The following is a 24253-nucleotide window of genomic DNA, read 5'->3' as shown; positions in this document are numbered from 1 at the left end:
TCTGCTGATACTTTAAACAATGAAATCACAGATACAACTATCCTAGCTATCAACATTGCAAACACTAATATGAGTAATTAGTACCTTGCTAAACATCTAAAAACACAACTGACTGGGAACAAGTAAAATATTGTAAAAACAGAACTTACCAGGATCATTGCAACTTTGCTGCAGTGAATCATCCGCCATGGCCTCGAGCACTATTGTCGCCGAATTCAGTGCCCCAGTGACCTGGCATGCCGGTCGATCGCAGAGGACCGAGTCGAGGACGTCGAAATGGGGGTTTCGGCGTGGGCGACCATTGCCGCTTCTACCGAGATCCTTTTTTTGGTCCCTGTAGTCTTTTTTTAGTTTTTTCAGTTTGTTGCTTATCTGGACGATGTTCCTGTCGAACCCCGCTGTAGCCATGTCCCGCTGGATCTGCTGTAAAACTGGTTTCGTCCGTGAAGCCCCGTCTAGTTTACTCTGGACTTCTGCAGAGGACCAGAGTGCTAAAAAGCAGCTAATTTCCTCCTCGGACCACTGTTGCTTTTGTCTAAGCGCGTCCATTGTTGTGTTTAGCGTTAGCTGCTAATTCAAAAATGGCGGTCACAAGTTTGTGGTCTTGTTGGTCATGGTAACCCCGCCCCCAGCCGCTGACGTAGGCGGTTCTTACTTCTAGCCCTGTTCTAGCCCAGCAATGTTTTGGTGCTACTTAAGAACCACTTTTCCTGGCTCCGAGGTGGTGCTTTCGGTGTGGAAACACAAAGAACCGATTTGAAACTAGGCTCTGGCTCCGATCTAGCTCTGGCTCTGCTTTGGTGGAAAAGGGGTAACTGTGGTGAGATGGACTTTGTAACGACGTTTTAAGTGCCTTTCATGGATATTGGAAGTGTCAATGTACTGAATGCCAATGGAGGCCTATCTGAAGCCTTTCTCAGCATCAGCTTTACACTAAAATATCTTCATTTGTGTTCCGAATATGAACGGAGGTCTTACGGGTGTCCAACGACATGAGGGTGAGTAATTAATGACAGAATTTTCATTTTTGGGTGAACTAACCCTTTAATGCATTAGTTAACATGAACTAACCATGAACAACACCTCTGTTCAGCATTAGTTAATCTTTGTTAACGTTAGTTCATAAAAATCCAGCTGTTAACTATGCATTAACTAATGTTAGCAATATTTTAATAATGCATTAGTAAATGTTGAAATTAACATTAACAAAGATAAATAAATGCTTTATAAGTGCAGTTCATTATTAGTTAATGTTAACTAATGTAGTTAACTAATGAACCGTATTGTAAAGTGTTACACAAATTTTTAAGTGCATACAATGAATCATTTTTAATTACTTTGTCATGTTATGCAGTGACATATCCCACATGAGACTAAACAGTCACAACAAGATAACAAATAGATGCCAAGTAGGAAATGTAGGCAACAAGTATTTTTGAAATAATAAAATGTTATGCATTAAAAGACGTTAATCACATAATGTTAGTCAAAATATATACTTACAAAGCCAAAGATGCTCAGTGCTGTGGCTCTTTCTGGGGTGTTGTTAGCTCCTGTTGACACAAGAGAGAAAAAGAAGAAATTTTCATTAATGTTTATTGACTAATGGTGCCTAAATGTTATGCACATGATAATTCACAGATATAGAATGACTGCTAGATTGACCACTTACACAATCAAATGACTATCAACACTGAAAAAAGAGAGAAGACAATAATAGAGCCTACAGTGGCATGTAAAAATGAATTCATATGAAATAATATAATAAATAAGGAGAGAGAGAGAGAGAGAGAGAGAGAGAGAGAGAGAGAGAGAGAGAGAGAGAGAGAGAGTGCGGGCGCGCGAGACAGCCTTTGACACCGCTCAGGCGCTAACGTTACTTCAAATGGCGTCACACACATTTAACTGTCAACGAAAATATGTAACTATAACTGGCCGTGAAAAGACGGAAACCATTGTTCGCGTAAATACAACATTTGGTACATAATGTACAATGCAGGTAACAGTTAGTCAATTGTATGCAAATTTAATGGGTTATGAAAGCGGTTCTTGAGGAAAACGAACAGTTCCCCGAGACTGTCGTAATAGCAATTCGATATTATTATTTACTTTCTTCATGTATGTAGCTATATTTAATGGATATTGGTTTACGTTTTAAAAGTATCAAAGACATTTGTGATAAATTTGTCAAATAAAAACTTCTTACCTCAGGAAAGCTCGCAGCTGGTGTCTGGCGATCCGATCCATTCCACAGGCAGGGACGTCCGTTATGCGCGCACTCGACACAAACCTCATTTGCGCGGGCTTGGCACGCGAGTAAACAATTTAAATTGTGTGAGGTGTAAGCAAAGTTTATAAATATATTTTTTAAACATTTAAAAATTACATTTATATCACCACACTTGTACTGGTATTACTCTGGCATTAAAATAATAATAAATAAAATAAAATTACGGATCATGAGAAATAAAATGCTAACAGTAGGTGTGTGTGTGTGTGTGTGTGTGTGTGTGTGTGTGTGTGTGTGTGCGTGTGCGTGTGCGTGTGTGTGTGTGTGTGTGTGTGTGTGTGTGTGTGTGTGTGTGTGTGTGTGTGTGTGTGTGTGTGTAGCCTACCGTTAGCATTTTATATCTCATGATCCGTCATTTTATTTTGCAACGTACATTTATAGCCGAAAAATAAACAAGTAATGAAACTTCACTTTGCCCTCAGCCTAAACGATTTGCCAGGGAACAAATTATAGATCCATGAGAGCAAATATGGGCCGTTAAATCTCCACAAGACTAATTATAGCTGGAGACGCCACAGAGACATCAGAGCCAGCGGCAGACGTCAGAAGGACTGGCCGAGGAAAGTCTACTCTCGCCGGGTAAACAAGCGCTGAACGCCGCTGACTCACTGGAGCTCACATCTCCGAAAACGCCAGATAAAATGTTAAAATAGGCACTCTTCTTATAAATAAACCACAGATTTGAGCTTTAAACAACTACATTACCGACTGAAAAAGTCTTAAAACTACGTTTTGTCACACATTAACAGTTTTAACACAAAAAGACGTGTAAACACAGCCCATGTCAGTCATTTCTCAACGAGACGAGCCGCTGGCAGAAGCTCCTCCTATGAGGCGAATTCGAAATACATTTATAACACTAATACTTTACTCTATTTATTCTATACTCTATTTTTTCCTCTTTTTGAAAGTTGTGAAATCACTATTGTGGAGTTTTTCTTTTGCTATTTGAGCAATTGGGCACACAAAAAATATATAATTATTGTATTCTCTCATTCACCACTATACAATTTAACCCAACCATGACGACTTCCGCTCTGAGAAACCCGAAAATGTGAAAAGGGTAGGAGAAAATACTAAATATAAAAATTACTTCTTTGTCTCCCACAAAGAACTAATTTTACATCCTTCCATCCACATGTTTTTATTTAACTTTTAAACATCCAGTGTGTGTGTGTGTGTGTATTCTTTGTTTACAGTAGCACTACTGCTTTTACGTAAACAGTAAAATACTGCAAATTCCCATATACAGTAAGTTACTGTAAATTTCATTAAAAATACCCACAATGCAGTGCATATTACAGTAGCTAACCGTAAATAATATAAATGGTATTTTACTGGGCTTTTTTGCGGTAAGTAACTGTAAAATTGCGGTAAAGTCTAACAGTGTATATATATATATATATATATATATATATATATATATATATATATATATATATATATATATATATATATATATATATATATATGACAGCTATACAATTAGGTTTGTTAAGATTTTTACTGTAGTGCTTTTACATTATTTCCTTCCAAAACTCCTATATAATTTACTTGGTAGGCTAAAACTTGATGGCAGTTGGTAAAATTGACCAGCTTTCATTGGTAAATCTGTATCAGGCCTATATATTCTTTCAGGCAGAACAAGCTTTCAGTTAAGACAGCTCAAACTTGCATTTTAGTCTGGGACTGGGACTTTCGTCTATGAAACCGGCCAAAAAGAGTAGCCTACAAGACGTACGGTAAATATATTTTCAGTTCATTCCATGCCGCACCTGTAGAGGGCGATTGCAGACATTCATTGTGAGATATTTGCTGTGGAAGAAGAGAGTGTGACAGTAACAACCATCACTTAAGTAGGTAAACGAGTTCACTTATGTGTCATTATTAACCTTGTTTTATACAGTCTATGTTATAAACGTGTTCTAGTTTAAATACTCATGCATGTCTATCGATGCGCTAGATTTAAAATGAGTGCAAAAGACTTTGCATCACAGTGCTAACAGGTCTCGTGATAGCAGCCTTCCATGTAGTCTGCGTTTAAGTTTCTTTTGTCTCTATAGTTATTTGTTCCATCAAATAATATTGTTATTTTTAGGTTTTCTTCGTCATGACAACATTCCAAGTGCCTGATTGTCCCCCCGCTGAGACGTCTTGGGTCTCCGCGTGTCCGGGTGGTCTGTGGGAGGTGCGCCGAAGGTGGCTTGAAGAAAGACAACGAGGGGACAGCACGCCTATGATGGGGTCACTGTGTAAGGTCAAGGTGCGGAGAAAGACTGTTACAGGGGAAAACACACTGCATACTGTTTCTCAAGAGCAAGAATCAACAGCCAGCGTCGATTCTAGCGAGCAAGCCACCTCGTATCCCCGCTCGCAGGACTCTGTACTGCAGGTCCAAATGGATGAGTGGTTCTTGTTGCGCATGGGCGAAGGACAGTGTGACATTATAGAGGGCTGCCTGGAAGGGATGAGAGCTGGAGAGATGTGTGAGGTAAGGGTAAATATGGACATTATGCTAAAACATAATTTTAACAATATTTTACTGTAAAAGTACATGTATTGGTAACACTTATTCTAATGTAGTTAACTAATGTTAACTAATGACCAATATTCTAAATGGTCATTAGTTAACATTAGTTAACTACATTAGTTCATATTAACTAATAATGAACTGCACTTATAAAGCGTTTATTAATCTTTGTTAATGTTAATTTCAACATTTACTAATGCATTATTAAAATCTCGTTAACATTAGTTAATGCACTGTGAACTAACATGAACAAACCATGAACAGCTGGATTTATATTAACTAACGTTAACAAAGATGAACTAATACAGTAACAAATGTACTGCTCATGGTTAGTTCATGTTAGTTAATACATTAACTAATGTTAACTAATGACCATTATTCTAAAGTATTACCCATGTATTGTTTAATTTTTTTTTCTTTCTTTAAATTGGAAGAAAATTCCCATCTCTGGCCTGTGTTAACGTCTTGTTCACAGATTTCATAATATTTCCACACAAATTATCACACAATGCAGTTTGTGTGCAAATCCAGAACACAGAGTAATGAGGCCAAAATAAAATAAAAAAACGTCCGGTTCCGATCAGTCCATCTCTAGATGTCACAGAAGGGAAGAAAACACTATTGCAACTTCTGTTTCATGTCAACTTTAATATATTATGTATAATATATCATGAGAAAATGTGATGTTCTCATCTATAAACATTTTTGCTTTTTTTTTGCAGTTCACTATAAGTGCCTGGAACGCAAAGAACTCCAAAGCAGCATGCAGTGATAATGGCACCCAGATTGAAAATACAACAGAGCAGGGATTGTCACAGCAGGCCGACTGCTTTACACTTCAGCTTCACTCTTTGACCCCTGGGCAGGAGTCTTGGCAGATGACACCTGGAGAGAAGTGGGCTTGGGTGCTGTCTCACAAGCAGAGGGGTGGTCAGCGGTTTGGGAAGGGAGATATCTGGGGTGCGGCAGACTGCTATTGCAGAGCTGTAAAGCTGGCAATTACTTTAAATGGCCAGACAAGAGGAAACCCAGAAGACGAGATGTCTAAAGAAGGTGTGGATGGAGATGATAATGATGGAGCTTTGACATCATGCTATGATAAAGAAAACGAGCAGGCAGAAAGTGCTGATGATTCCTCCATTCCAACTGAGGAGGAGTACAAAAATGTAAAAGCAGAACTTCACTGCAATCTCTCTTTATGCCAACTTAAGTTAGGCCAGTTTGGTAAATCCAGAGACAGCAGTATCAAGGCCACCGAGCTGAACCCAAAGAGCACTAAGGCCTGGTACCGCCTTGGGCAAGCTTGCATGCAGCTGGGCGAACTGGAGGAATCCCGCTTGGCCTTTGGAAAGATTCTGGAACTCCAACCTGATTCTGCATCCGCTCGCACTGCTCTAAAGCAAGTGAACTCTAAATTAAAAGACCTTAACAGTAAACTTGGTCAAAGGCTGAGCAAGATGTTTAACTAGGAAATAACTGATAGTTTGCAATTACAAAACATGGAGTTATACAAATTATATTGTGATGCTGATTACTGTAAAGTGCCCATAAGTTATGTTTTTGGACTTTCCTTGCAGCTCAATTTCAGTTTTTTTAAAACTTGAGGTATGTTTACTGAATGGGTACTATCTTAAATGTTCAATGTTGTAATTTGTTAATGTTTAAATCTACATAAACTTGAAAGTTGTGGAAATTTGTAAGGCTACTTGGGACATTTACTGAATGTACTTACAATTTTTGTTTATTTTTGTAAAATAAGAGCATACTGCTTTGATGGGTTGTTCTAAACAAATGTTTTATCCTGGATTTATAACTGCTGTAGACAATTATCAATTGCCAAGTATAACTTATTCTTGCATATAATGACATTAAACAATGCTATTTATAAAAAATATTGTTTTATTTGTAATAGGTTAACACAAAAAATGAACAATTAACACACATAAGGCATACCATTTAAAACAAAATGTCATTAAAATATTTAAGGGAATTTGAGAATATATCTTATTCACTCATTGAATTTTCTGTTATTTAATGATCTTAAAGTTTGCAGAATATATTGAAATTATAAAAGCGTCTTTAATGAGTTAATTGTGTATCCAATGACATCACGTTCTTCAGGTGGAGGCGGCCAATCAGACGACGCCTCCTCGCTATGTTCACAAATATCCAGATGAGCAGCGACTCAGCAAGTGACAATAATAATTAAAAGAATAAAACCAGAAGAATAACCACGTTTGCAATCGCTACAAAGCATAAGTTAGTTGGAGAGGTAAGAAGATTCTTGTACAACGACTAAGTAAAAAACAACAACGATCTATTAATTCGATTCTTACAGTAAGTTAACGTGTTTCTTGGTGGTGCTGTGCTGAGTTGTGACGAGAACTATTAACGTTAGCAAAACTGCTTCACAGCTAATGTTTGTATAACTAAAAAAACAGCTACAACGTGACAAGTAATAGAGCAAGGTATACACATAATAGAGCATGTCAGTGAATGTAGTTATTAATATAACCTAGATGATTAATATTCGATTGTAATAGCGGCCCAGGACAGTGACATTACATTTTGAAATGTCGGAAATGAACCAATAAGTTACCCGATGCCAAGAAAATCTGCATGTCCCGAGGATGTCTGCTCAACAGTTAACGTTACCTATCGAAATAATCATAATAAGCGTAAACATCTTAAAACAAAATACCGGAATATGTTGTTTGCACGTGACGTCGCTGCTGAGGCGCGAAAGCAGATGGAGGGCAGGAAGCTATTTTCTACATAGGAATCACAAACTCAAAATGCCGATGTTTTGCGTGGTTTATTGTTGTTCAAATCGATCAAACCGAGAAACCACACAGAGCTTTTATCGTTTACGTAACTTTGATCACTTTTTTATTTTAAAATGTGTTGCCTTTAATGGCGTTTTGCGTCTGCTGATACTTAATACGGATACGGCTTACCTTTATTTTCGACTTGGTTAAATATATACATTCATCTTGGTATCGTTTGCAGGGAAGAAAATATATTTTATTGCATCGCATGCTCGTTTTCACTGGCGTTTGAAGAATTCGGTTCACTTTGTTGATCTGGTTACCGTGAAAATAATGTCGCGCGCTGGGCACGCTGCTGCTTCAGACATCATTATAGGGTAGAAATGTGTCCAAATAAAAATGTGTTCAACAAGCTGACAGAAGTCGATCTATTTCTCTTATTGGAAAGGTGTAAATGTAACTGAAGCTGATTGTTGTCATTGTAAATTTTCACTTTCGCCTTATGACCACGGAGAAGAATCTGAGAGGGTTAACGTACATTCAGCGGACAGACACCGACACTATTCGTTTTTAAAATATTTATTTCAACAAATTACAACCAAAATCACATCTATGAAAGCTTCTGAATAGTTTTGAAGTGGCTGTTCTGTTATTTCACAAGCCCACCATGTACACCAAAACACTAACGTTAACCGTTATTGTTTATTTTTTTAAAGCAGTTTCAAAAACATTTCCTTAGCGGTATAATTTCCTTGTCACTGCCACCCTCAAATTGAAAATTTAAAATAATTTCCAAAGGGAATTGCAAAATAATGGCAGTTTCCAAACAGGTTTTTCAAACATTACTGCCGCTAAGATATACTGCAACCCCACACTGACGCCATTTGTTGAGCTAGTGTTGTTTCAGTTATTACGAGTGTAAGAGTTTGGTTTGACAAATATTAATTAATTATATTCTTTCTTAATTTGTACTGTATATAAGACCATCAATAAAATATATTTAATATAAAATATATTTTATATAATTTATCATATAAAAGTATTTATTTAAATGATAAAAACAGGTTGTGTACACAAACTAAACTGGAAGACACATTCACATTAATTGCAAATAACTGTCTAGTCAATATTTATGAGCTGAAATTAAGTTTAACTGTTTTGCAAGAAAACTTCTTAAGATTATATGCGTGGAAAGTGAATACAATCCAGTGGAGAGTTGCGTAAAACTTAGCCTCTATTTTGACCAACTCGCAGTTAGTTAGGGATTTTCATTCTTACTTCTATCTTTTTTATGCCATTGACTTTACAAAGTTAGGACCAATCTTGAAGAAAAAAAAATTAGATGCCCAAGTTTTAATACTAGTCAGTCTATGCAACCGGCCACAGTACTCACTGGAGGTATGGGGAGCCATGGTTATTTGAGTGGGAAAATAAAACATGTTCACTTTCTTTGTTTACAGATAATACCCACAGCTATTTGCAAACTACGTTTATTGGCAACCCTGCAAGCCCCTGCTAGAAGTGGTATGTATTGAAACGAGGTATGTTTCAGAAGTGATTTTCCTGGGTAATAAACCGGTTGTACTTATTGCGGAATCATTGGAGAAGGAGACACCAGTCTCTGTGGCGCAATCGGTTAGCGCGTTCGGCTGTTAACCGAAAGGTTGGTGGTTCGAGCCCACCCAGGGACGAAAAGATTTTGTTTTTATGTCTTCAGTAATTCTTCGAGTAATTCATGTGAATGTTGCATTGACACGGCAACATTTATTCACAACACTTATTCAGACTTTATGGTGATTCACTAGTGATGTCTCTGTACATTTAATGAGTGCAATCAGATAGGTCTGCAGTTAGTAATCACAGTTCGTAGCCACTGACTATTCATTTATCTCAGTGATTCTGAAAGTAATACTGATTTTAGTTTATACACATCTACCCTCAAAGCAGATGGCAACACCATTGAATATAAAGCCTACTTCATTAACATTTACACTTAATCACAGTACAATATGCACTAGAATGTATTGATAGTATGTGTTATTGATTGTACTTTATTGATAGTATGTGTGTATAGTTAGTCATGATTTTAAACATGCATTAGGCATGACATACAGTAAAAAAGTTAGGAGTTCATGTGACAAATGTAGAACACTATGCAGAGTTACTTCACTCCTCATGCATTCTTAAAGGGCGACATCTAGTGTCAAGCTCAGAGTGTAACTACACCTTCTACAAAGCAGCGGCCATCATGAAGAACTTAGAATTTCTTTTGTGCAATTTATCTTCATAATGTGTGATTTATATGTGATAAAAAAAGGCTTTTAGGCTTTTCTCATGCAGGAGTTCAGACAGAAAATGTTTCTTCTTACTGAAACATACCAGTGGTCACCACCAGGTCTCTGTGGCGCAATCGGTTAGCGCGTTCGGCTGTTAACCGAAAGGTTGGTGGTTCGAGCCCACCCAGGGACGGTTAGTCTTTATGTTTATGCTTTATTTTTTAGTAATTGATGTAAATGTTGCATGGACACGCTAAAGGAACAACCTAATAAGGCATGGTATTAATTGATATTAAATGTGAACTGAAAGGCCTGCAGTTTGTACTAAGGCTGCATCTGAAATCACATACTTCCCTTCTATTTAGTGGGTGAAAAACAGTATGTGACAAAAGAAGCATGTCCGAATTCACAGTAATCATAAAAGGGTAGGCAAAAAGTACCTGGATGACCTACTTCTTCTGGTGAAATTCTGAAGTGTGCATTCGATGGACACTTTACTATCCCATATAAGGCCAGGGGAGAGGATTTATGAACGGCAGTGAAGCGACGTAACTGATGCTGGTGGTCACATGAGAATGACAACATGGCGAATGTAGTACGCATAGATTACATTCATACTACACACATTCCTATTATATAGAATGCACTCTTTTTTTTAAGTGGTTGTGATGGAATTATGTATATTGTGTATATTTAAATACTCACGAAAGTATGTGCTTTTGGATGCAGCCTAAGCTTTCTTTGTACAATTTTTCACATTTCTTCATCATAATAATCTTCACAAATGAACAGTGTTTTTATGACTTGAAGCCTGAATGCAATTGTCAGAAGTAAAAAGCAACTCTTTCAATCTTTATTTAAAACCATTTTCTCTGAAAGTTTGAGTTAGAATAGTTTGCAAGAAAACGATTATGAACGCAACTCATTTTCGGGTTTTGGCCAACAAAAACACAGCACTCATTATATAGATTGCTGAATAAGCTTCACTTGGTCAAAAACACTAATACTAAAACACCAATACTTGCAAATATATGTAATATTATCATGCATCGTGCCAGGTAGAATTATGATTTTTAAATCTTAATTAAGCAGGAAATAGGTGACAAAATGAGCCTAAACCCTTAGTAATTCTTGATAGGAATTTATGAGAGCTGTTTCAAACATTATAAAAGAGCGACCCCTTGTGTTACGTTCAGAGTAAAACTAAAATGTATAAATTCCCCCCTTGCTTTTCCTGTAGAGGGCGATAGAAAACCACCAGTAGGTTTCTTCTTAGATCTTTGCTGTGTTTCTTAACTGGTAGATCGCAAGACCGTTTAAAAAAAAGTTTTAATGAATCGAGACGTTTGTTTTGAAAGACGTGCGTGAAAGCTGTTGAATCTTCTGTCAGACTCCGTTTAAGTAAACAGTGCCTGAGAAAAACGCGTTGTCCTGATTCTGTATCTGCGATCAGATAAGATGTTGTCAGGGTATATGTCAGTGTCGTTATTCTAACGTTATTTTCGTAACTCGTTGTTACGAAATTAAAAGGTCGCACTTCATAAAAAAGAACATTGTGTCCTGTCAGACGTTATTGTGCTAGTATCGCGCGCTGTGCTACTGGAGGTGCAGGCGTGCAGGCACTCATGCTCATTCTATTCATCAGGATCCGCGTCTGTATGTTTAATCAACAGTTCATGTTAGTAGTGTGTATTTACCATGGCAACTGATCCCATATAGTGCCACTCAATTTTCACTTTGTGTTATTTTTGTATAGCCTATTCCTAAATGACTAGGGGCTCATACCAACTTACTAACTTTATTGTATTAACAAAATAGCCTAACCTTATACTATTTATTCATCAATTTGAGTCATATTCTTACAATTTATGTGTATGTTAAGTGGGATGGTACATGTGTGTGTGTGTGTGTGTGTGTGTGTGTGACCTTTAATAACATTGACCATTTTGGATACACCACATGGTTAGTAAGCGGATAAATTATTTCCCTAAATCAAGAGGGAAAACTCATCTGCTGCTATTTATACATGGATAATTACTGAAAACTCAAGTTAAAACAGTCAACGGGTACCCGTTTTTCAAGTGTTTAGAATGGCTGCTAAAATATTATAATAGTTATAAGGGTTTTGTTCTGTAGAAAGCATAAATATTTGTTTGTTTTCAGATTATGTCCATACAGAAACACAAAGCCCATGGGGGATGGGAAGTGAATATCCTGCTGGCTGATGTTGGCAACAGCCCAGCTTCCCATAAAGAAGTGTTTTAAGAAGGTATGTATTACCAAGAAATACTACTACTAAAAAGTTTACCTTCATCTATAAACCGTCCAAGTTTGAATGACAGCTAAACCAGATCTTCACAATGTCCCACCCACATATGTGTGACATCATCTTAAAGGTCAAGTCCTCTTAAAGTCGTAGAAGGACATGCAAATTAGATACCATACATGATTTTTGTAACTAAAATTGTCTTTTGGGAGTGAAGTTGAATGGTATGTTTCTCAGTGGTATTATTAAGTACTACTGGTCACTGACCAAAAAATTATGGCTTCAGTCCAGTAGGGGTCCTCATAGCCGAAATAGCTCAGTTGGGAGAGCGTTAGACTGAAGATCTAAAGGTCCCTGGTTCGATCCCGGGTTTCGGCATTTTGATGTTTAAATATCGTATTATTTCATCATTCTTTTACAATCTCTTGTGTAGTGTTTTATTTTTATTTTTATAAATCTCCACAAAGACCACAAAGCAATCATGTATTTAATTGATGGGTATGCAATAAAATCAAACTGAGCCATATATAAGGTCTTTTAAAGAACAGATTAAGCTTAATATTTAGGCTCAGAGACAGACACTGTTTGGTGAAGTGGCCTTACAAATGCACATATTGGTGGTGGCAGGTGGATGCTGCACATTTGTGGTGGTTTAGGAGAGCCACCCCCCCCCCCCTTCCCTTTCATGTAAATCACATTTGAGGTCCTAGAAAAGCGCTATATAAATGTAACAAATTATTATATTCAAAGACTATATTGTCCATTGTAGAATAAAAAAAAACGTATGCCCCTTATTTTAGGTACCCACTCTCATTGTGTGTGGCTCTTGAAAAGTGAGCAGTTACTTATTCATTTGCAACAGAACATAAAGGCACCCGAGCAGAGAAAATTGATATAGTGCAACTTCTGGAGCAGTATTATGAGCATTTATTCAAACATATTTTCATTAATGTAATGAATATGACATTACACTTCAGGCTCTTATCATTTTCTTCCAAGTGAATCACTGTATTATAAAATTACATATTTAAAATACATCTCAACATATTGTATATGCTATCAAGAACTGTGTACAGAATTTCAGTTATTTTCTTTCCATATTCGTTCTAGCTTTTTTTAGACTTCCCTTTCAGTGCTTTATCAAACATGGATTGACAGGTAGATAGCTGACACCATGAGTCTGCTATAAGAATGAGAGGGATGACAATCCACAAAACATTCATAAACACAAAGTAGAACCAGAAATAGATGGGGTGACCATATTCGCTGTGAATATATCCATCTCTGTGCTCAGTGAAGAAGTAGAGGACTGCACCATACAGCTGACCTGCAAGTAATGTTGGACATTAGACTGAATTGTGAATTGTTTCTCAATTTGACAAAATGTGGAATAATAACTATTTAATAAATAATTATAATTGCATATGCAGTAGGAGGACACTTCTTACCTAGAGATACAATGAGCTGCAGGACAAATCTATAAGGACGGTTATACAGGAAGGCCAGAACAATCCATATGCTGAAGGGACCCCACAGGCACGCGGTCACTGTCTCCATACTAACGGTGAAATTATCCGCTCTGGAGAGAAGATCCCATAAAAGGAGTTCAGGTACAATGCAATGCATAGACTCATTTTTTTAAGCTTAAAAACACAAGCATGTGTATAACTTACATTGCATATCTGCTGTCTCCTTTGGAATATTCTTTCCCTATAGAGGATGAAAAAAGTGTTTTCAGTCAAACGTATGAATAATGAAGCAATCAAGTAGACATGAATTGAGTGCATGTGCACGCCACTGCAATATCATAATTACGAGTGGGAACCTGTAAACTAAATGAACCCTGCAGCGTCTGTGGTAAATTTGTTGTAGAATTACTTTTTTAATTTACAATAAAACTAGCTAAGTTGCATGTATTACTCCCACGGTACTTTGTCTGCGCAGCACTGCTTCAAGTTGAACACACCTCTAACGTAGTAATTATGTCATGATATCCGAATTATCGTAAATACCAGTTTTCTAGTCCGAAATTAGACATGAACGCCCTCTCAAGTTGTATTTACAGGGGAATCTCAGATAATTTTGATGCCCAAGTTCCCGAGTAGGGTAGGCCATAAACTTTAAACATCATGGAGGAGGAAATTGATGCCATGATTATTAAAATTGTCATTTAAAATGTATAATTACATATATGAATAATCATTTGAAGCATATTGTATACACAGGGAAAATTCCAGAATCGTAAGCAAGCCGACTATCTAGAAAGCGTGGTGAATGTTAATCGTTGTCAACGAATGGGACACTACATTTTATTCAAAATTGAATATATTCAAAACATGTTGGCTTAAATAAGATTCCCCCAAATAGGCAAGAAAAAACCTGGTGTCCTCCATAATTCCTAATCGTTCCAACAACAGAGCACTTGAACGTGACAAGCACATAATCATGACTTCAGAAGTGGGAAGTAGGATAGCAAGTAAAGATAGCATTAGTACTTCCCAACTTGTAAATACGTACTTCCCAGGATGACTTGAACGCAGCTTATGTTCACATTTGCTGGACTGTGCATTAAAAATTTAGGTCTTTGATACTTTTCCCTTAACGTCTCAAACATTATCATTACAAAGTATTATCTCAAAACATCCTAATGATAAACTGAGTCAAATAGACTTTGAACCTCACTCACACAGTTGAGAAAGGAAACTCTGGTCTTCAGGAATGATGGTGTAGTATAAAGAGAACCATCCCTCAATGACTCCGTGGATGAATCCACACACAGTGAACCAGCACAGAGCTAACCTTCTCCCTCCGCTCAACCTGCTCCCAGACACCTTACGCCCAGTCAGTGACCAGGTGGCAAGCAGCAGTATCCCAGACACAGAGAACAGGAATATGAGAATCTCTGACATTGAACGGTCATTAGCCACATAGTTGGGAATAGACAGGTTGCGTGGCCAATAGGGATGGTTTATAGTTTCTGCTTCCTTCAACATCTGTAAAGGTGAATGAAAGCGAGGAAAAAAACGTTATGAAACAAAATTTATAAATAGGTGCATCATAAAATCAAACTCATAATCTGAAGGTACATGTTTTATCTTGCACCAAATAACGTGGCAATAACATTCTACAATCGATGGGACTTACTTTGTGTTGAATTGTGAAATATCCTAGAAATGTGATTATTTCCCACGTTTGATAATTTGCTCTTTATGTTGCATATACTTGCATATACAGTCCTCTCGGAGCTGGAGAACGCGGCAATGAACAGGGTTACTGTCTGCTCTATGAAACTACATAATCAAATTGCAGAAACATCGCGCCACCGAGTCACATCCTACTATGCCTACGTGATTGTTGCTACCCAATCACCATTTGGCTCCGTGGGAGGAACAACCCCTCGTGATATTTACAAGGCTTGCAGTTGGACGATCTCCTCGGAACATGCATGTCGTCACATGGGATAGCGGAATTGTGTAAATGCTAGTAAAAGACACATTTTGTGAATGAACACTTTTTGTCTTTTACATTGCCTGTAGCATCTAGAAACAAAGCAAAACTTAAAACAAAGTGAAGCTTCCAAAAGAGTGAGGAAAAAAGCACACTCCTATGCCGTGTCAGGGAGTCTTCCCTGCCGTGACCCGGATTCGAACCGGGGTTGCTGCGGCCACAACGCAGAGTACTAACCACTATACGATCACGGCGCGCTACCGGAGGTGGTGGAAGAAGCTAGTGGAATAGCGCTCTAATACTTGTACATGAACGTGTTTTGTCAGTTTCCTATTTAAGTGATTTGCGAATTTTATTTCAGTAATACACGAGAATACTACCCTTTTAGCCTGCTATTAACATACGCAGTATGTTAGCTTTTTTGGGTGATTAGTGAAAATAAAGTGAACGTTGAATGGTGAAGTTTGGTAAGTTTAATCATTGACTTTTGCAACGCTGGATACGACATTTTAAAAAGATCTAATACGAATGGCGGTCACTATGATAATACACATATTATTTAGACGCTAAATATATATAGATGTCGCCTTTAAAATGGTTGCTTTCAAGCTAGTGTGTATCTCCCATATGGTCTAGCGGTTAGGATTCCTGGTTTTCACCCAGGCGGCCCGGGTTCGACTCCCGGTATGGGAAGTAAATCTTTGTTTTTTTTTTTTTTTTGCCATCGTTAATGCACGATTACAAAAAATAAAAACAAAACTTTAGAAACAGAGTCTAACCAAATACATAATTTGCTAATTAGATATTTAGTAAAGTCATATTACACACAAAACACACTTATTACAGTCCAAGCTTTTGGGTAACAATTTGTGTAAATTATATACGTGCTTGAATAATGATGTCATCAGAAAGCGCAAACGTATAATAACAATTCTGTAAAGTATACATGTTATTCGCATAAATAATACTAACCTACACGAGCTCTACGTAACTGATGTCACGTGACTTGTCACATGACCGGTAAAGAGTCTAAACATCTCTGTGGCGTTGTACAGGAATATATCTGATTCATTATTTAGTCACTTATTTTAAATCTAGTCGAATAAAACGACAGAAATGCGTGTTGATCAACATCTTCGTTTGGACGAGCAGTTGCTGCTTTTCATGGACCAGCTCGAGGCTCTTGAGGAGAAGCGACAGAAACTGAATTCCCTTATAGAAGAGGTGAACACTTTACACTTGATTAGGTTAAACATTTTCATCAATAGAATCAATTACGTGTTGTACACGATACATTTTCATTTGTAATTTTTCTGAATATAATTCTCTTAATTCTGTTACACAGGGATGGTTTTCTATCGCCAAGGCACGTTATTCAATGGGAAATAAGCAAGTCTCCGCTCTGCAGTACGCTAGTGAAATGGAGCCGCTGGTTCACGTTGAAGCCAGGTCCGTATTTCATCACATGCATTTAAATAATACTTCCTTGTGCATTAGACTTATTTATATATAATCATGTGCTTGTCTTAATAACAGTTTGTTGGAAGGTGGAACAGCTGAGTTCAAAAGTGAGAGAAGAGAGAATAAAACAGCAGAACCGACAGTAGAAGACATTGGAGCGAAAGAGACGGGTAGGCATGACGTACTAACATTTAAATGAATGTACATTTTTTTGTATTTATTAAGAGTCTTTCCACAGTGTTGCCTATTTTTGTACGATTTTCTATTTGTGACAAAACCATTGAAAATTTCAGGTCTTAGGAGGCGAATAAATACCAAACAAAAGGGGGTTAAAGAGGAGGAACAAGAGACAGACCCTCAAGTAAAAACTAAGGCAGAATCATCCACACCAGAGCACAGAGATCCTTTAAAGTGGTTTGGAATCCTTGTACCACAAAATCTGAAACAAGCTCAGTCTGCTTTTAAAGAGGGTGAGCTCGTCTTCTATAAATATGCTTATGCTATATATAATTTGATCTCTGTGCATTATACTGATGTGATGTGCTTTTGCTGTGTGGCTTAAATTTGAAGTATTATTTCAGCACAATTTATTTGTTTTTAGGGAAATGCTGTTTCCTGTAGCCTATTCTGGATTTATTTAACTGTTAACAATTTATGTAACTAAAGCACATTTTCTTCCTCCCAGTCATCACTCTCTCAGCAGAGATCGCATCTCTACAAAGTGCAATACTTACTTCAAGGAAAGAGATGCAGGCCCTGATGAAGAACAAACAAGAGAAGACTCAACCAGAAATAAAAGAGGAATAACAGTGACCTTATTCATGTTCATCTATAATCTTTATTTATCTTGTTTCATGAACCATATACAGTATACCTTTGTTCTTAGAACAATTTCACTATGTTGAATGTTTGACGTGTCAAGGGGACCACTGAAATCACTCTTGTTGTATAAATACGTTTTCCTAATAAATTTTTTTTAAATTCAGACAAATTATAAATGTTTATATTTACTACAGATTTCATTCATTTTCAGTTTTTTAGAACCGGCTTGGTTGAACGTTTTAATGAAATTTTCCTTTTAAATGAAATAACTATAATAATGGCAGTTATTATGCAGTTATCAGATAGTTAATTTAGTAATATACACCGGTAAGTAAACAAAGTCACTGTTATTAATTATTTCTATGTGGCTGAATCATACCTTTCAGATTATAAAATTTCATAGTAAATGCATGTGGTGGCAAATTCAGAGTTTCATTAGTTTTCTATTGGAGAACGTTTTCTGATTTTTAACAACGTCAAGCCATAAACTGCGCTTGCCTGAAATAAGATAATAATGGTTTCTCAAATCCAAGCAAACATTTAGTAATCATGTTAAATGTGATTCTTCTACCCAGTACCGTCAAAGAAACATTTTCTTGACATTAAAAATTCCTTCTGAAACATTAAAAACAACAACAAGACGTTGTAAACGTGCACGAGCAGTAAGTATCAGGCGCGTCCTCGCCGCCTTGTCTGTTTTAGCGACAGAAAGATTAGCTATATTTAATCTGCATTTAATTCGTGTATATACAAAACTAGACATATATGCTGTTATTTATTGCGTTTATTTCATTAGCCTTGTATCACGTTGTGGGTGCCTGTTCACGAATAAACAAAACAAATAGAGGAGGAATGGGAAATAAATAATTAAATTGCCCATTCGCTGTCTACTTCCTGGTGCTCATCTCAAAAGAGCTGCTAGCGGATAGCGATGTTTACGGTCGGAGCTGATACCGGGCATAATACATCTTCTGCGCTCTCACGCAGAGCTGACGGACGTGTGTAATGTTTTTATTGAGACGTGTATCCGAGAAGATATTTTCACAATGATAGGACGACGCTATCAGTGTCAGATCAGGTGAACACGCTATCTCGGCCAGATTATTATCCTTTTATCTCTATGGTGAGACGAGGCTATTAACACTGAACCCCAAAGCAAGACAGATATTTCGGAAAACAAAAGAGGATATCAAATTTTCCCCCTTTTTTATTCGGAGTTATTCTTACGATATTGTTCATATCGTGGAAGATAACAAGATCACTGATGGCGTCAAAATCTAGGGTCTCCATTCTGGATTATTTTAATATCGTCTGTGAGGGAGAAAATGGCAAAATTGAATCAAACTGCAAAGCTTGCGGCACAAGGATTCAGGCTAAACGGACAGTTACTTCTAACTTTGTTACACATTTAAAGGTAAGGGTTAATTTTGATACGTAACACTGTTTTGTATCTAATAACGAGACAAATGTGGAGATCTATGCATGACCACTTTTAATATTTACAGTCCCCACAGTCATGGAAATTAAAAGATTATTTAAAAATGTAATTTTGAAAAATATAATTATACAATATATTGATAAACTTAGCTTTATGCAATTAAAAAAAAAAAAGATTCTTAAAAATGTGGTTTATTCATCACGAATGATTGACTGGAAAAGCCAGTCAGAAAGTGTGGGAACGCTTAATGTATTTTTTTTTTTATTGTGCATGTGTGTGTTTACATATGTTATGTATTTACATTGTTTTGTATATTTGGGTTCTACATGTATTTTATCTGTATATAATTATATCCACAGCGCAAACATCAGGCCATGTATGATGAGTTTGTGAGGAAGAAAGATGTGAAAAGGGAGGCAATGCAGAATTGCACTGGCCCACCAAGTGGTCGAGTGATCTCTCAAAGCAGTCCTGGGATGAACAAGTTTGACTACAGTGACCCTCGGCAATCCCTCATCTCGGAAGCCATCGCCAAGATGATCATCCGAGACCTGCAGCCCACACAGATAGTTGAATATGAGGGCTTCCGTGAGCTTCTTCAGCTCCTAGAGCCCCGTTACATTCCGGTACCATGCCATTACATACAACAGCAGCTCCTGCCAGCCTATGTCTCCCAAGTGCAACTAGCTGCCAAACAGGCTCTAAAAGGAGCGGAGTCCTGCAGTGTGACCCTTGACCTGTGGAGAAGCAGCTCTGTGGCTAACAACTGTGGTGCTGGGTATCTTGGAGTGACTTGCCACTTCATAAACGCAGACTGGCACATTAGATCCGCTCTTTTGGCATGCTTACCTCTTACAGACCACAGCAACACTCAGCAAATTCTTAGCGAGTTTGATGAGATCTCTGAATCGTATGGCATGTCTGGAAAAGTGTTCAGAGTCGTTGCTGACCTGTCGCTTTGTGAAAACAGATCTCTTTTTCGTTTTCCTGGGTTCAATCTCATAGGAAATGGTGAAGAAGATGAGGAAGGCGAAGAAGATTGTAGCGATGAAGAGCCTGGAGCAGGAGAAGCCAAAGAAGCTATTGGTAGCAACGAGAACCACAAGTCTTTAGAACAGTGTCTTGGTCGAAGTAGGATAGACTGTTTTGCTCGATTGCTAGCTCAGTGTGTTAAGGAAGGAGTTTGCGCTTCCCCTCAGATATCACTTCCACTAAACAAAGCAGCCCACCTCTATAACTACGTAGTTGCTACAGTGGCTCCCGAAAAACTTGTCCAAGTGTTTGGCTCAACAAATTGGCAAAGACCCTCATCCATGGACAAGTGGAACACTCAGTTAAAGGTATTGCGCCAAATGGTGGAGTCAATGGATTTTCTTGAAGACATTGTGGATAGAAATGACCTAGTTCTCGGTAACTTAGAAAAAGCGTTGCTGCGGGAGCTGGTTGAAGTGTTGGAGCCTTTCGAAGAGGCCTCAGACATGGTACAAGGAGACAAGCACGTGTCCATCAGCCTAGCCCTGCCCTGTGTGTTGGGTCTGCGCAAGCACCTGGCTGAGGTCGTAACTCACCAGTGCTCTGGGATTGTGATGGGATTGTCTCAAGCTCTAGACCGCAGACTGGCAGGCATTCTTGAGGACCCTCTTTATGTAACAGCCACCACCCTGGACCCACAGTTCAAGTTGTCCTGGAGCAGTGACAGCGACTGGCACAAACAGGTGCTGCTGGAAGAGGTTGGAAAGCATACTCGGCCTTTGAGTCCACTAGAGCATCACTCGGAGGCCCAGCCGTCACCGTCCAAACGCTGCAAGCTGTTCTCTTTCATTAAGCAGCGGCCGACCGCCCAGGCCAAGACAGTGGAGCAGGAGCTGTCCACATATCTCCATGAAGAACCCACAGATGAGGATCCTCTACAATACTGGAAACGCAAATCCATCGATTTCCCATTGCTCTCACAAGTAGCCAAGAAAGTTTTTACCGTGCCAGCTACAACCACTTCAGTGGACCAGATATTTAACCTGGTTAGCAAGACGCTCAGGCCAGAACAATGCAGATTTCTTCCAAAAAACTTGGACACTCTGATTTACTTGAAGGCTAACTATAGGATACTTTGGTCCTAACTGCAAAGAGGGCTTTACAGAATTTTCTTTGTACTGATATCAAACCAAACACCTCAAATGCAAAATGGGAATTGTGCCTGACATGTATCTCTCTATAAATACTTTATAATTTCCACAAAGTAAGCAAAATACTTTTGTCAGCAAATAATTCCTTTTTTAAATAAAGTACAAAAGGCTAGACTTAAATGATATAAAATCAGCTAATTATTATGGGTAACAATTTATAATAATTTTCTAAAGTTCATATTACATACATATATGTATGTATATTTTTATATATATATATATATATACACATACATACATATATACATGTGCTGTCAAATTGATTAACTAATCACATCTAACATAAAAGTTTGAGTTTATATACACATGTATATATGTAGACACACACACACACACACATATATATGTATGTATGTATGTATGCATATATATATATATATAATATACATGCATACATACATACATACATACATATATGTATATTTGTGCTGTCAAATTGATTAACTAATCACATCTAACATAAAAGTTTGAGTTTACATGTATATATGTAGACACACACACACACATATATATGTATGTATGTGTGTGTGTGTGTGTGTGTGTGTGTAATGTATACACAGACACACGCACACCCCCCACACACACACATATATATTTCAAAATTTTGTTAGATGCGATAAATCACGATTTGACAGCCCTAATATATATATATATAGTGTGTGTGTGAAAATACACTATATTGGCAAAGGTTTTGGGATGCCTGCCTTTACTCTCTCATCCATGTCTTTATGGACCTTGCTTTGTGCACTGTTGCGACATCCCTAAACTGTTCCCACAAAGTTGGGAGCATGAAATTGTCCAAAATGTCTTGGTATGCTCAAATTTTAAGAGTTCCTTTCACTGGAACTAAGGGGCCAAACCCAACCCTTTTATGTGGCTGAGTTGCTGTTGTTCCCAGTTGCTTCCACTTTGTTATAATACCACTAACAGTTGACCGTAGAATATTTAGTAGTGAGGGAATTTCACGAATGGACTTGTTGCACAGGTAGCAATCTATCACGTTACCACATTTTATACACCTTTGGCCATGAAAGTGATCACCTGAATTCAATGATTTTGAGGGGTGTCCCAATACTTTTGGCAATATAGTGAATGTTCAAATATATGTTAGGAAAGTTATTATATAGTGTTTACTCATTATCATATAGTGGATACTTTTTTTGTAGAATTTTTTATTTTCTGTGTACTCTTTCACGCCCCAATAATGCAACAGGATCAGATAAGTACAGTGCAAGTAATTGTTAAATATTTATATAATAATTCTCCTAACATCAGCATGTTATAGAACCCCAGAAAAACTTTTCTTGCAGCCAAATGCTTCCTCAGAACACCCATATTACTACATTATTAAATATTTGGTGTATAATAGTTAGCTTTATATTCATTTAAGGAAAGAACTGGTTAAACAGTAACAGGATAGCTGACATGCTTTTTGTGGGGGTTCTTTGTGTACAAAACCTACCCACTAGAAAGCTGCAGGCAGGTTCTGTAATTGAAAATCATTACGTTTCAGGAATATAGGAAATTGGAGAACACTGATGGTGGACTGTAGTCTCTCCTAGCTTGCAGAGCTGAATCAAGAAAAATCAAGCCTGTGGGATTTCAAGAAGAGTTGGTGTGCATTAAAGACCTTTTGTGTGAAAAAGACTTCCATTTCAGTAAAAAGTGTTTCATCAAACCTGACTTCTTGTCTTGTCATAACTGTGAAATACTTTGTCATGCAATAATATGCCAAATGTCAAGCAATTTCATTGTCTTCATACAACCGCTTATGTCAGTGTGTTTGCATTTACAGTTTAAGTACATCACAAGTTGTGCATATAAACAGTAGAGTTTGTGTGTGCTTGTATTCTGATCATGTGGAGAAGAAAATAGCAAAAAGGACATTCAATCAATAAACTCAATTTCAAAGAGATTTATGTGCAAGGCGGGGCGGCACTGCTGCAGTGCAGATATAATGAACGTTTGTATATGGGATGTGAATTCTGATTTCAGTTTCCCCACACAGTCTCAGTAAGACTATCATATTCTGGGCAAAATTGCAATTGCATTTTCTATTTGTGCACACGTAATTTACAACGTCTGCCAAATTTAAAATGGAAAAGCAAAGTCCATTTGACGTTTCATTTCCAACATCCGTGCAGGAATGGCACAGCCATATTGAAACAGCAGTAGCATGGCTCTGGTTGCAATTTCCTTTCCTCATTGTCACGCTCCCTTCCTGCCAAACCTCAAAAGAAATTGCAATCCTGCTTGTAATTGCAATCTCTATGACAACAAAGGATGCCTGTCAATCATTTGCTGTGAATGTGATGTGTAGGTGTGTTTGTGTGGTAAATTGGTCAGTTTTATTTGCTATGAAAATAACATTTAGCACTGGCATGGGGCATAACTAGATTCCAATATCAGGGGCTAAACACAACATCCATTTTATATACAACATATTCAAGCTGTTACATTTGAAATATTTCCAGTATTACTTTTGATTTGACAACTATATAGGCTAATGTTTGATTAATTTAAAAACTATTCTATTATACATAAAGAGAGCTTAAAAAAAATCCAAAATCAAATGTATGCTGCTTTATAACTAATATTGGGTAAAACCAAATGAGAACACACTGAATTCACTAACAGACTAGCTTATGAGCCATTTAAAACTGAACATTAACACAGTTAGGTATAAAAATATTAAGGATTATTTTACAATCATTCAAACGCAGAACAGTTTATCAATAATACTGTATCATCTAATAATCCCGGAGTGACTTG

General features: G+C 37.4%; 4 protein-coding genes across 5 annotated transcripts; 3 read left to right on the top strand and 1 right to left on the bottom strand.

Moving 5' to 3' along the window:
• Nucleotides 1–3963: 3963 nt before the first annotated feature.
• fkbpl (FKBP prolyl isomerase like) lies at nucleotides 3964–6816 on the top strand. Of its 2 annotated transcripts, none has more exons than XM_079803104.1 (3): nucleotides 3964–4150; nucleotides 4389–4781; nucleotides 5543–6814. In XM_079803104.1, exons 2-3 carry the CDS (start codon nucleotides 4401–4403, stop codon nucleotides 6287–6289), a joined length of 1128 nt encoding a protein of 375 aa, XP_079659230.1. In that variant the 5' UTR covers nucleotides 3964–4150; nucleotides 4389–4400; the 3' UTR covers nucleotides 6290–6814. The 2 variants fall into 2 exon arrangements, with proteins under 2 accessions (XP_079659230.1, XP_079659231.1); XM_079803105.1 differs by having other exon boundaries at nucleotides 4094–4146; nucleotides 5543–6816.
• A 6222-nt stretch (nucleotides 6817–13038) lies between these two features.
• ebp (EBP cholestenol delta-isomerase) lies at nucleotides 13039–15471 on the bottom strand. The gene is made up of 5 exons (XM_079802110.1): nucleotides 15275–15471; nucleotides 14817–15123; nucleotides 13804–13840; nucleotides 13579–13709; nucleotides 13039–13457 (listed from the first exon to the last, which is right to left on the bottom strand). The coding sequence occupies exons 2-5, from the start codon at nucleotides 15121–15123 to the stop codon at nucleotides 13237–13239; spliced, it is 696 nt and encodes a 231-aa protein (XP_079658236.1). The 5' UTR covers nucleotides 15275–15471; the 3' UTR covers nucleotides 13039–13236.
• A 299-nt stretch (nucleotides 15472–15770) lies between these two features.
• Nucleotides 15771–18023, top strand: vma22 (vacuolar ATPase assembly factor VMA22). Its single transcript, XM_079801861.1, has 5 exons — nucleotides 15771–16801; nucleotides 16923–17026; nucleotides 17114–17208; nucleotides 17332–17508; nucleotides 17724–18023. Exons 1-5 carry the CDS (start codon nucleotides 16694–16696, stop codon nucleotides 17843–17845), a joined length of 606 nt encoding a protein of 201 aa, XP_079657987.1. The 5' UTR covers nucleotides 15771–16693; the 3' UTR covers nucleotides 17846–18023.
• A 722-nt stretch (nucleotides 18024–18745) lies between these two features.
• Nucleotides 18746–21598, top strand: LOC307117137 (zinc finger BED domain-containing protein 4). The gene is made up of 2 exons (XM_079801860.1): nucleotides 18746–19274; nucleotides 19658–21598. Exons 1-2 carry the CDS (start codon nucleotides 19125–19127, stop codon nucleotides 21413–21415), a joined length of 1908 nt encoding a protein of 635 aa, XP_079657986.1. The 5' UTR covers nucleotides 18746–19124; the 3' UTR covers nucleotides 21416–21598.
• The last annotated feature ends 2655 nt before the right edge of the window (nucleotides 21599–24253 follow it).

The sequence above is a fragment of the Gobio gobio genome, assembly GCF_949357685.1.
Source record: "Gobio gobio genome assembly, chromosome: 21".
In the NCBI taxonomy this organism is placed as follows: domain Eukaryota; kingdom Metazoa; phylum Chordata; class Actinopteri; order Cypriniformes; family Gobionidae; genus Gobio; species Gobio gobio.
Note: the sequence above shows the minus strand (reverse complement) of the source record. Positions and strands in the feature narration are given on the sequence as shown.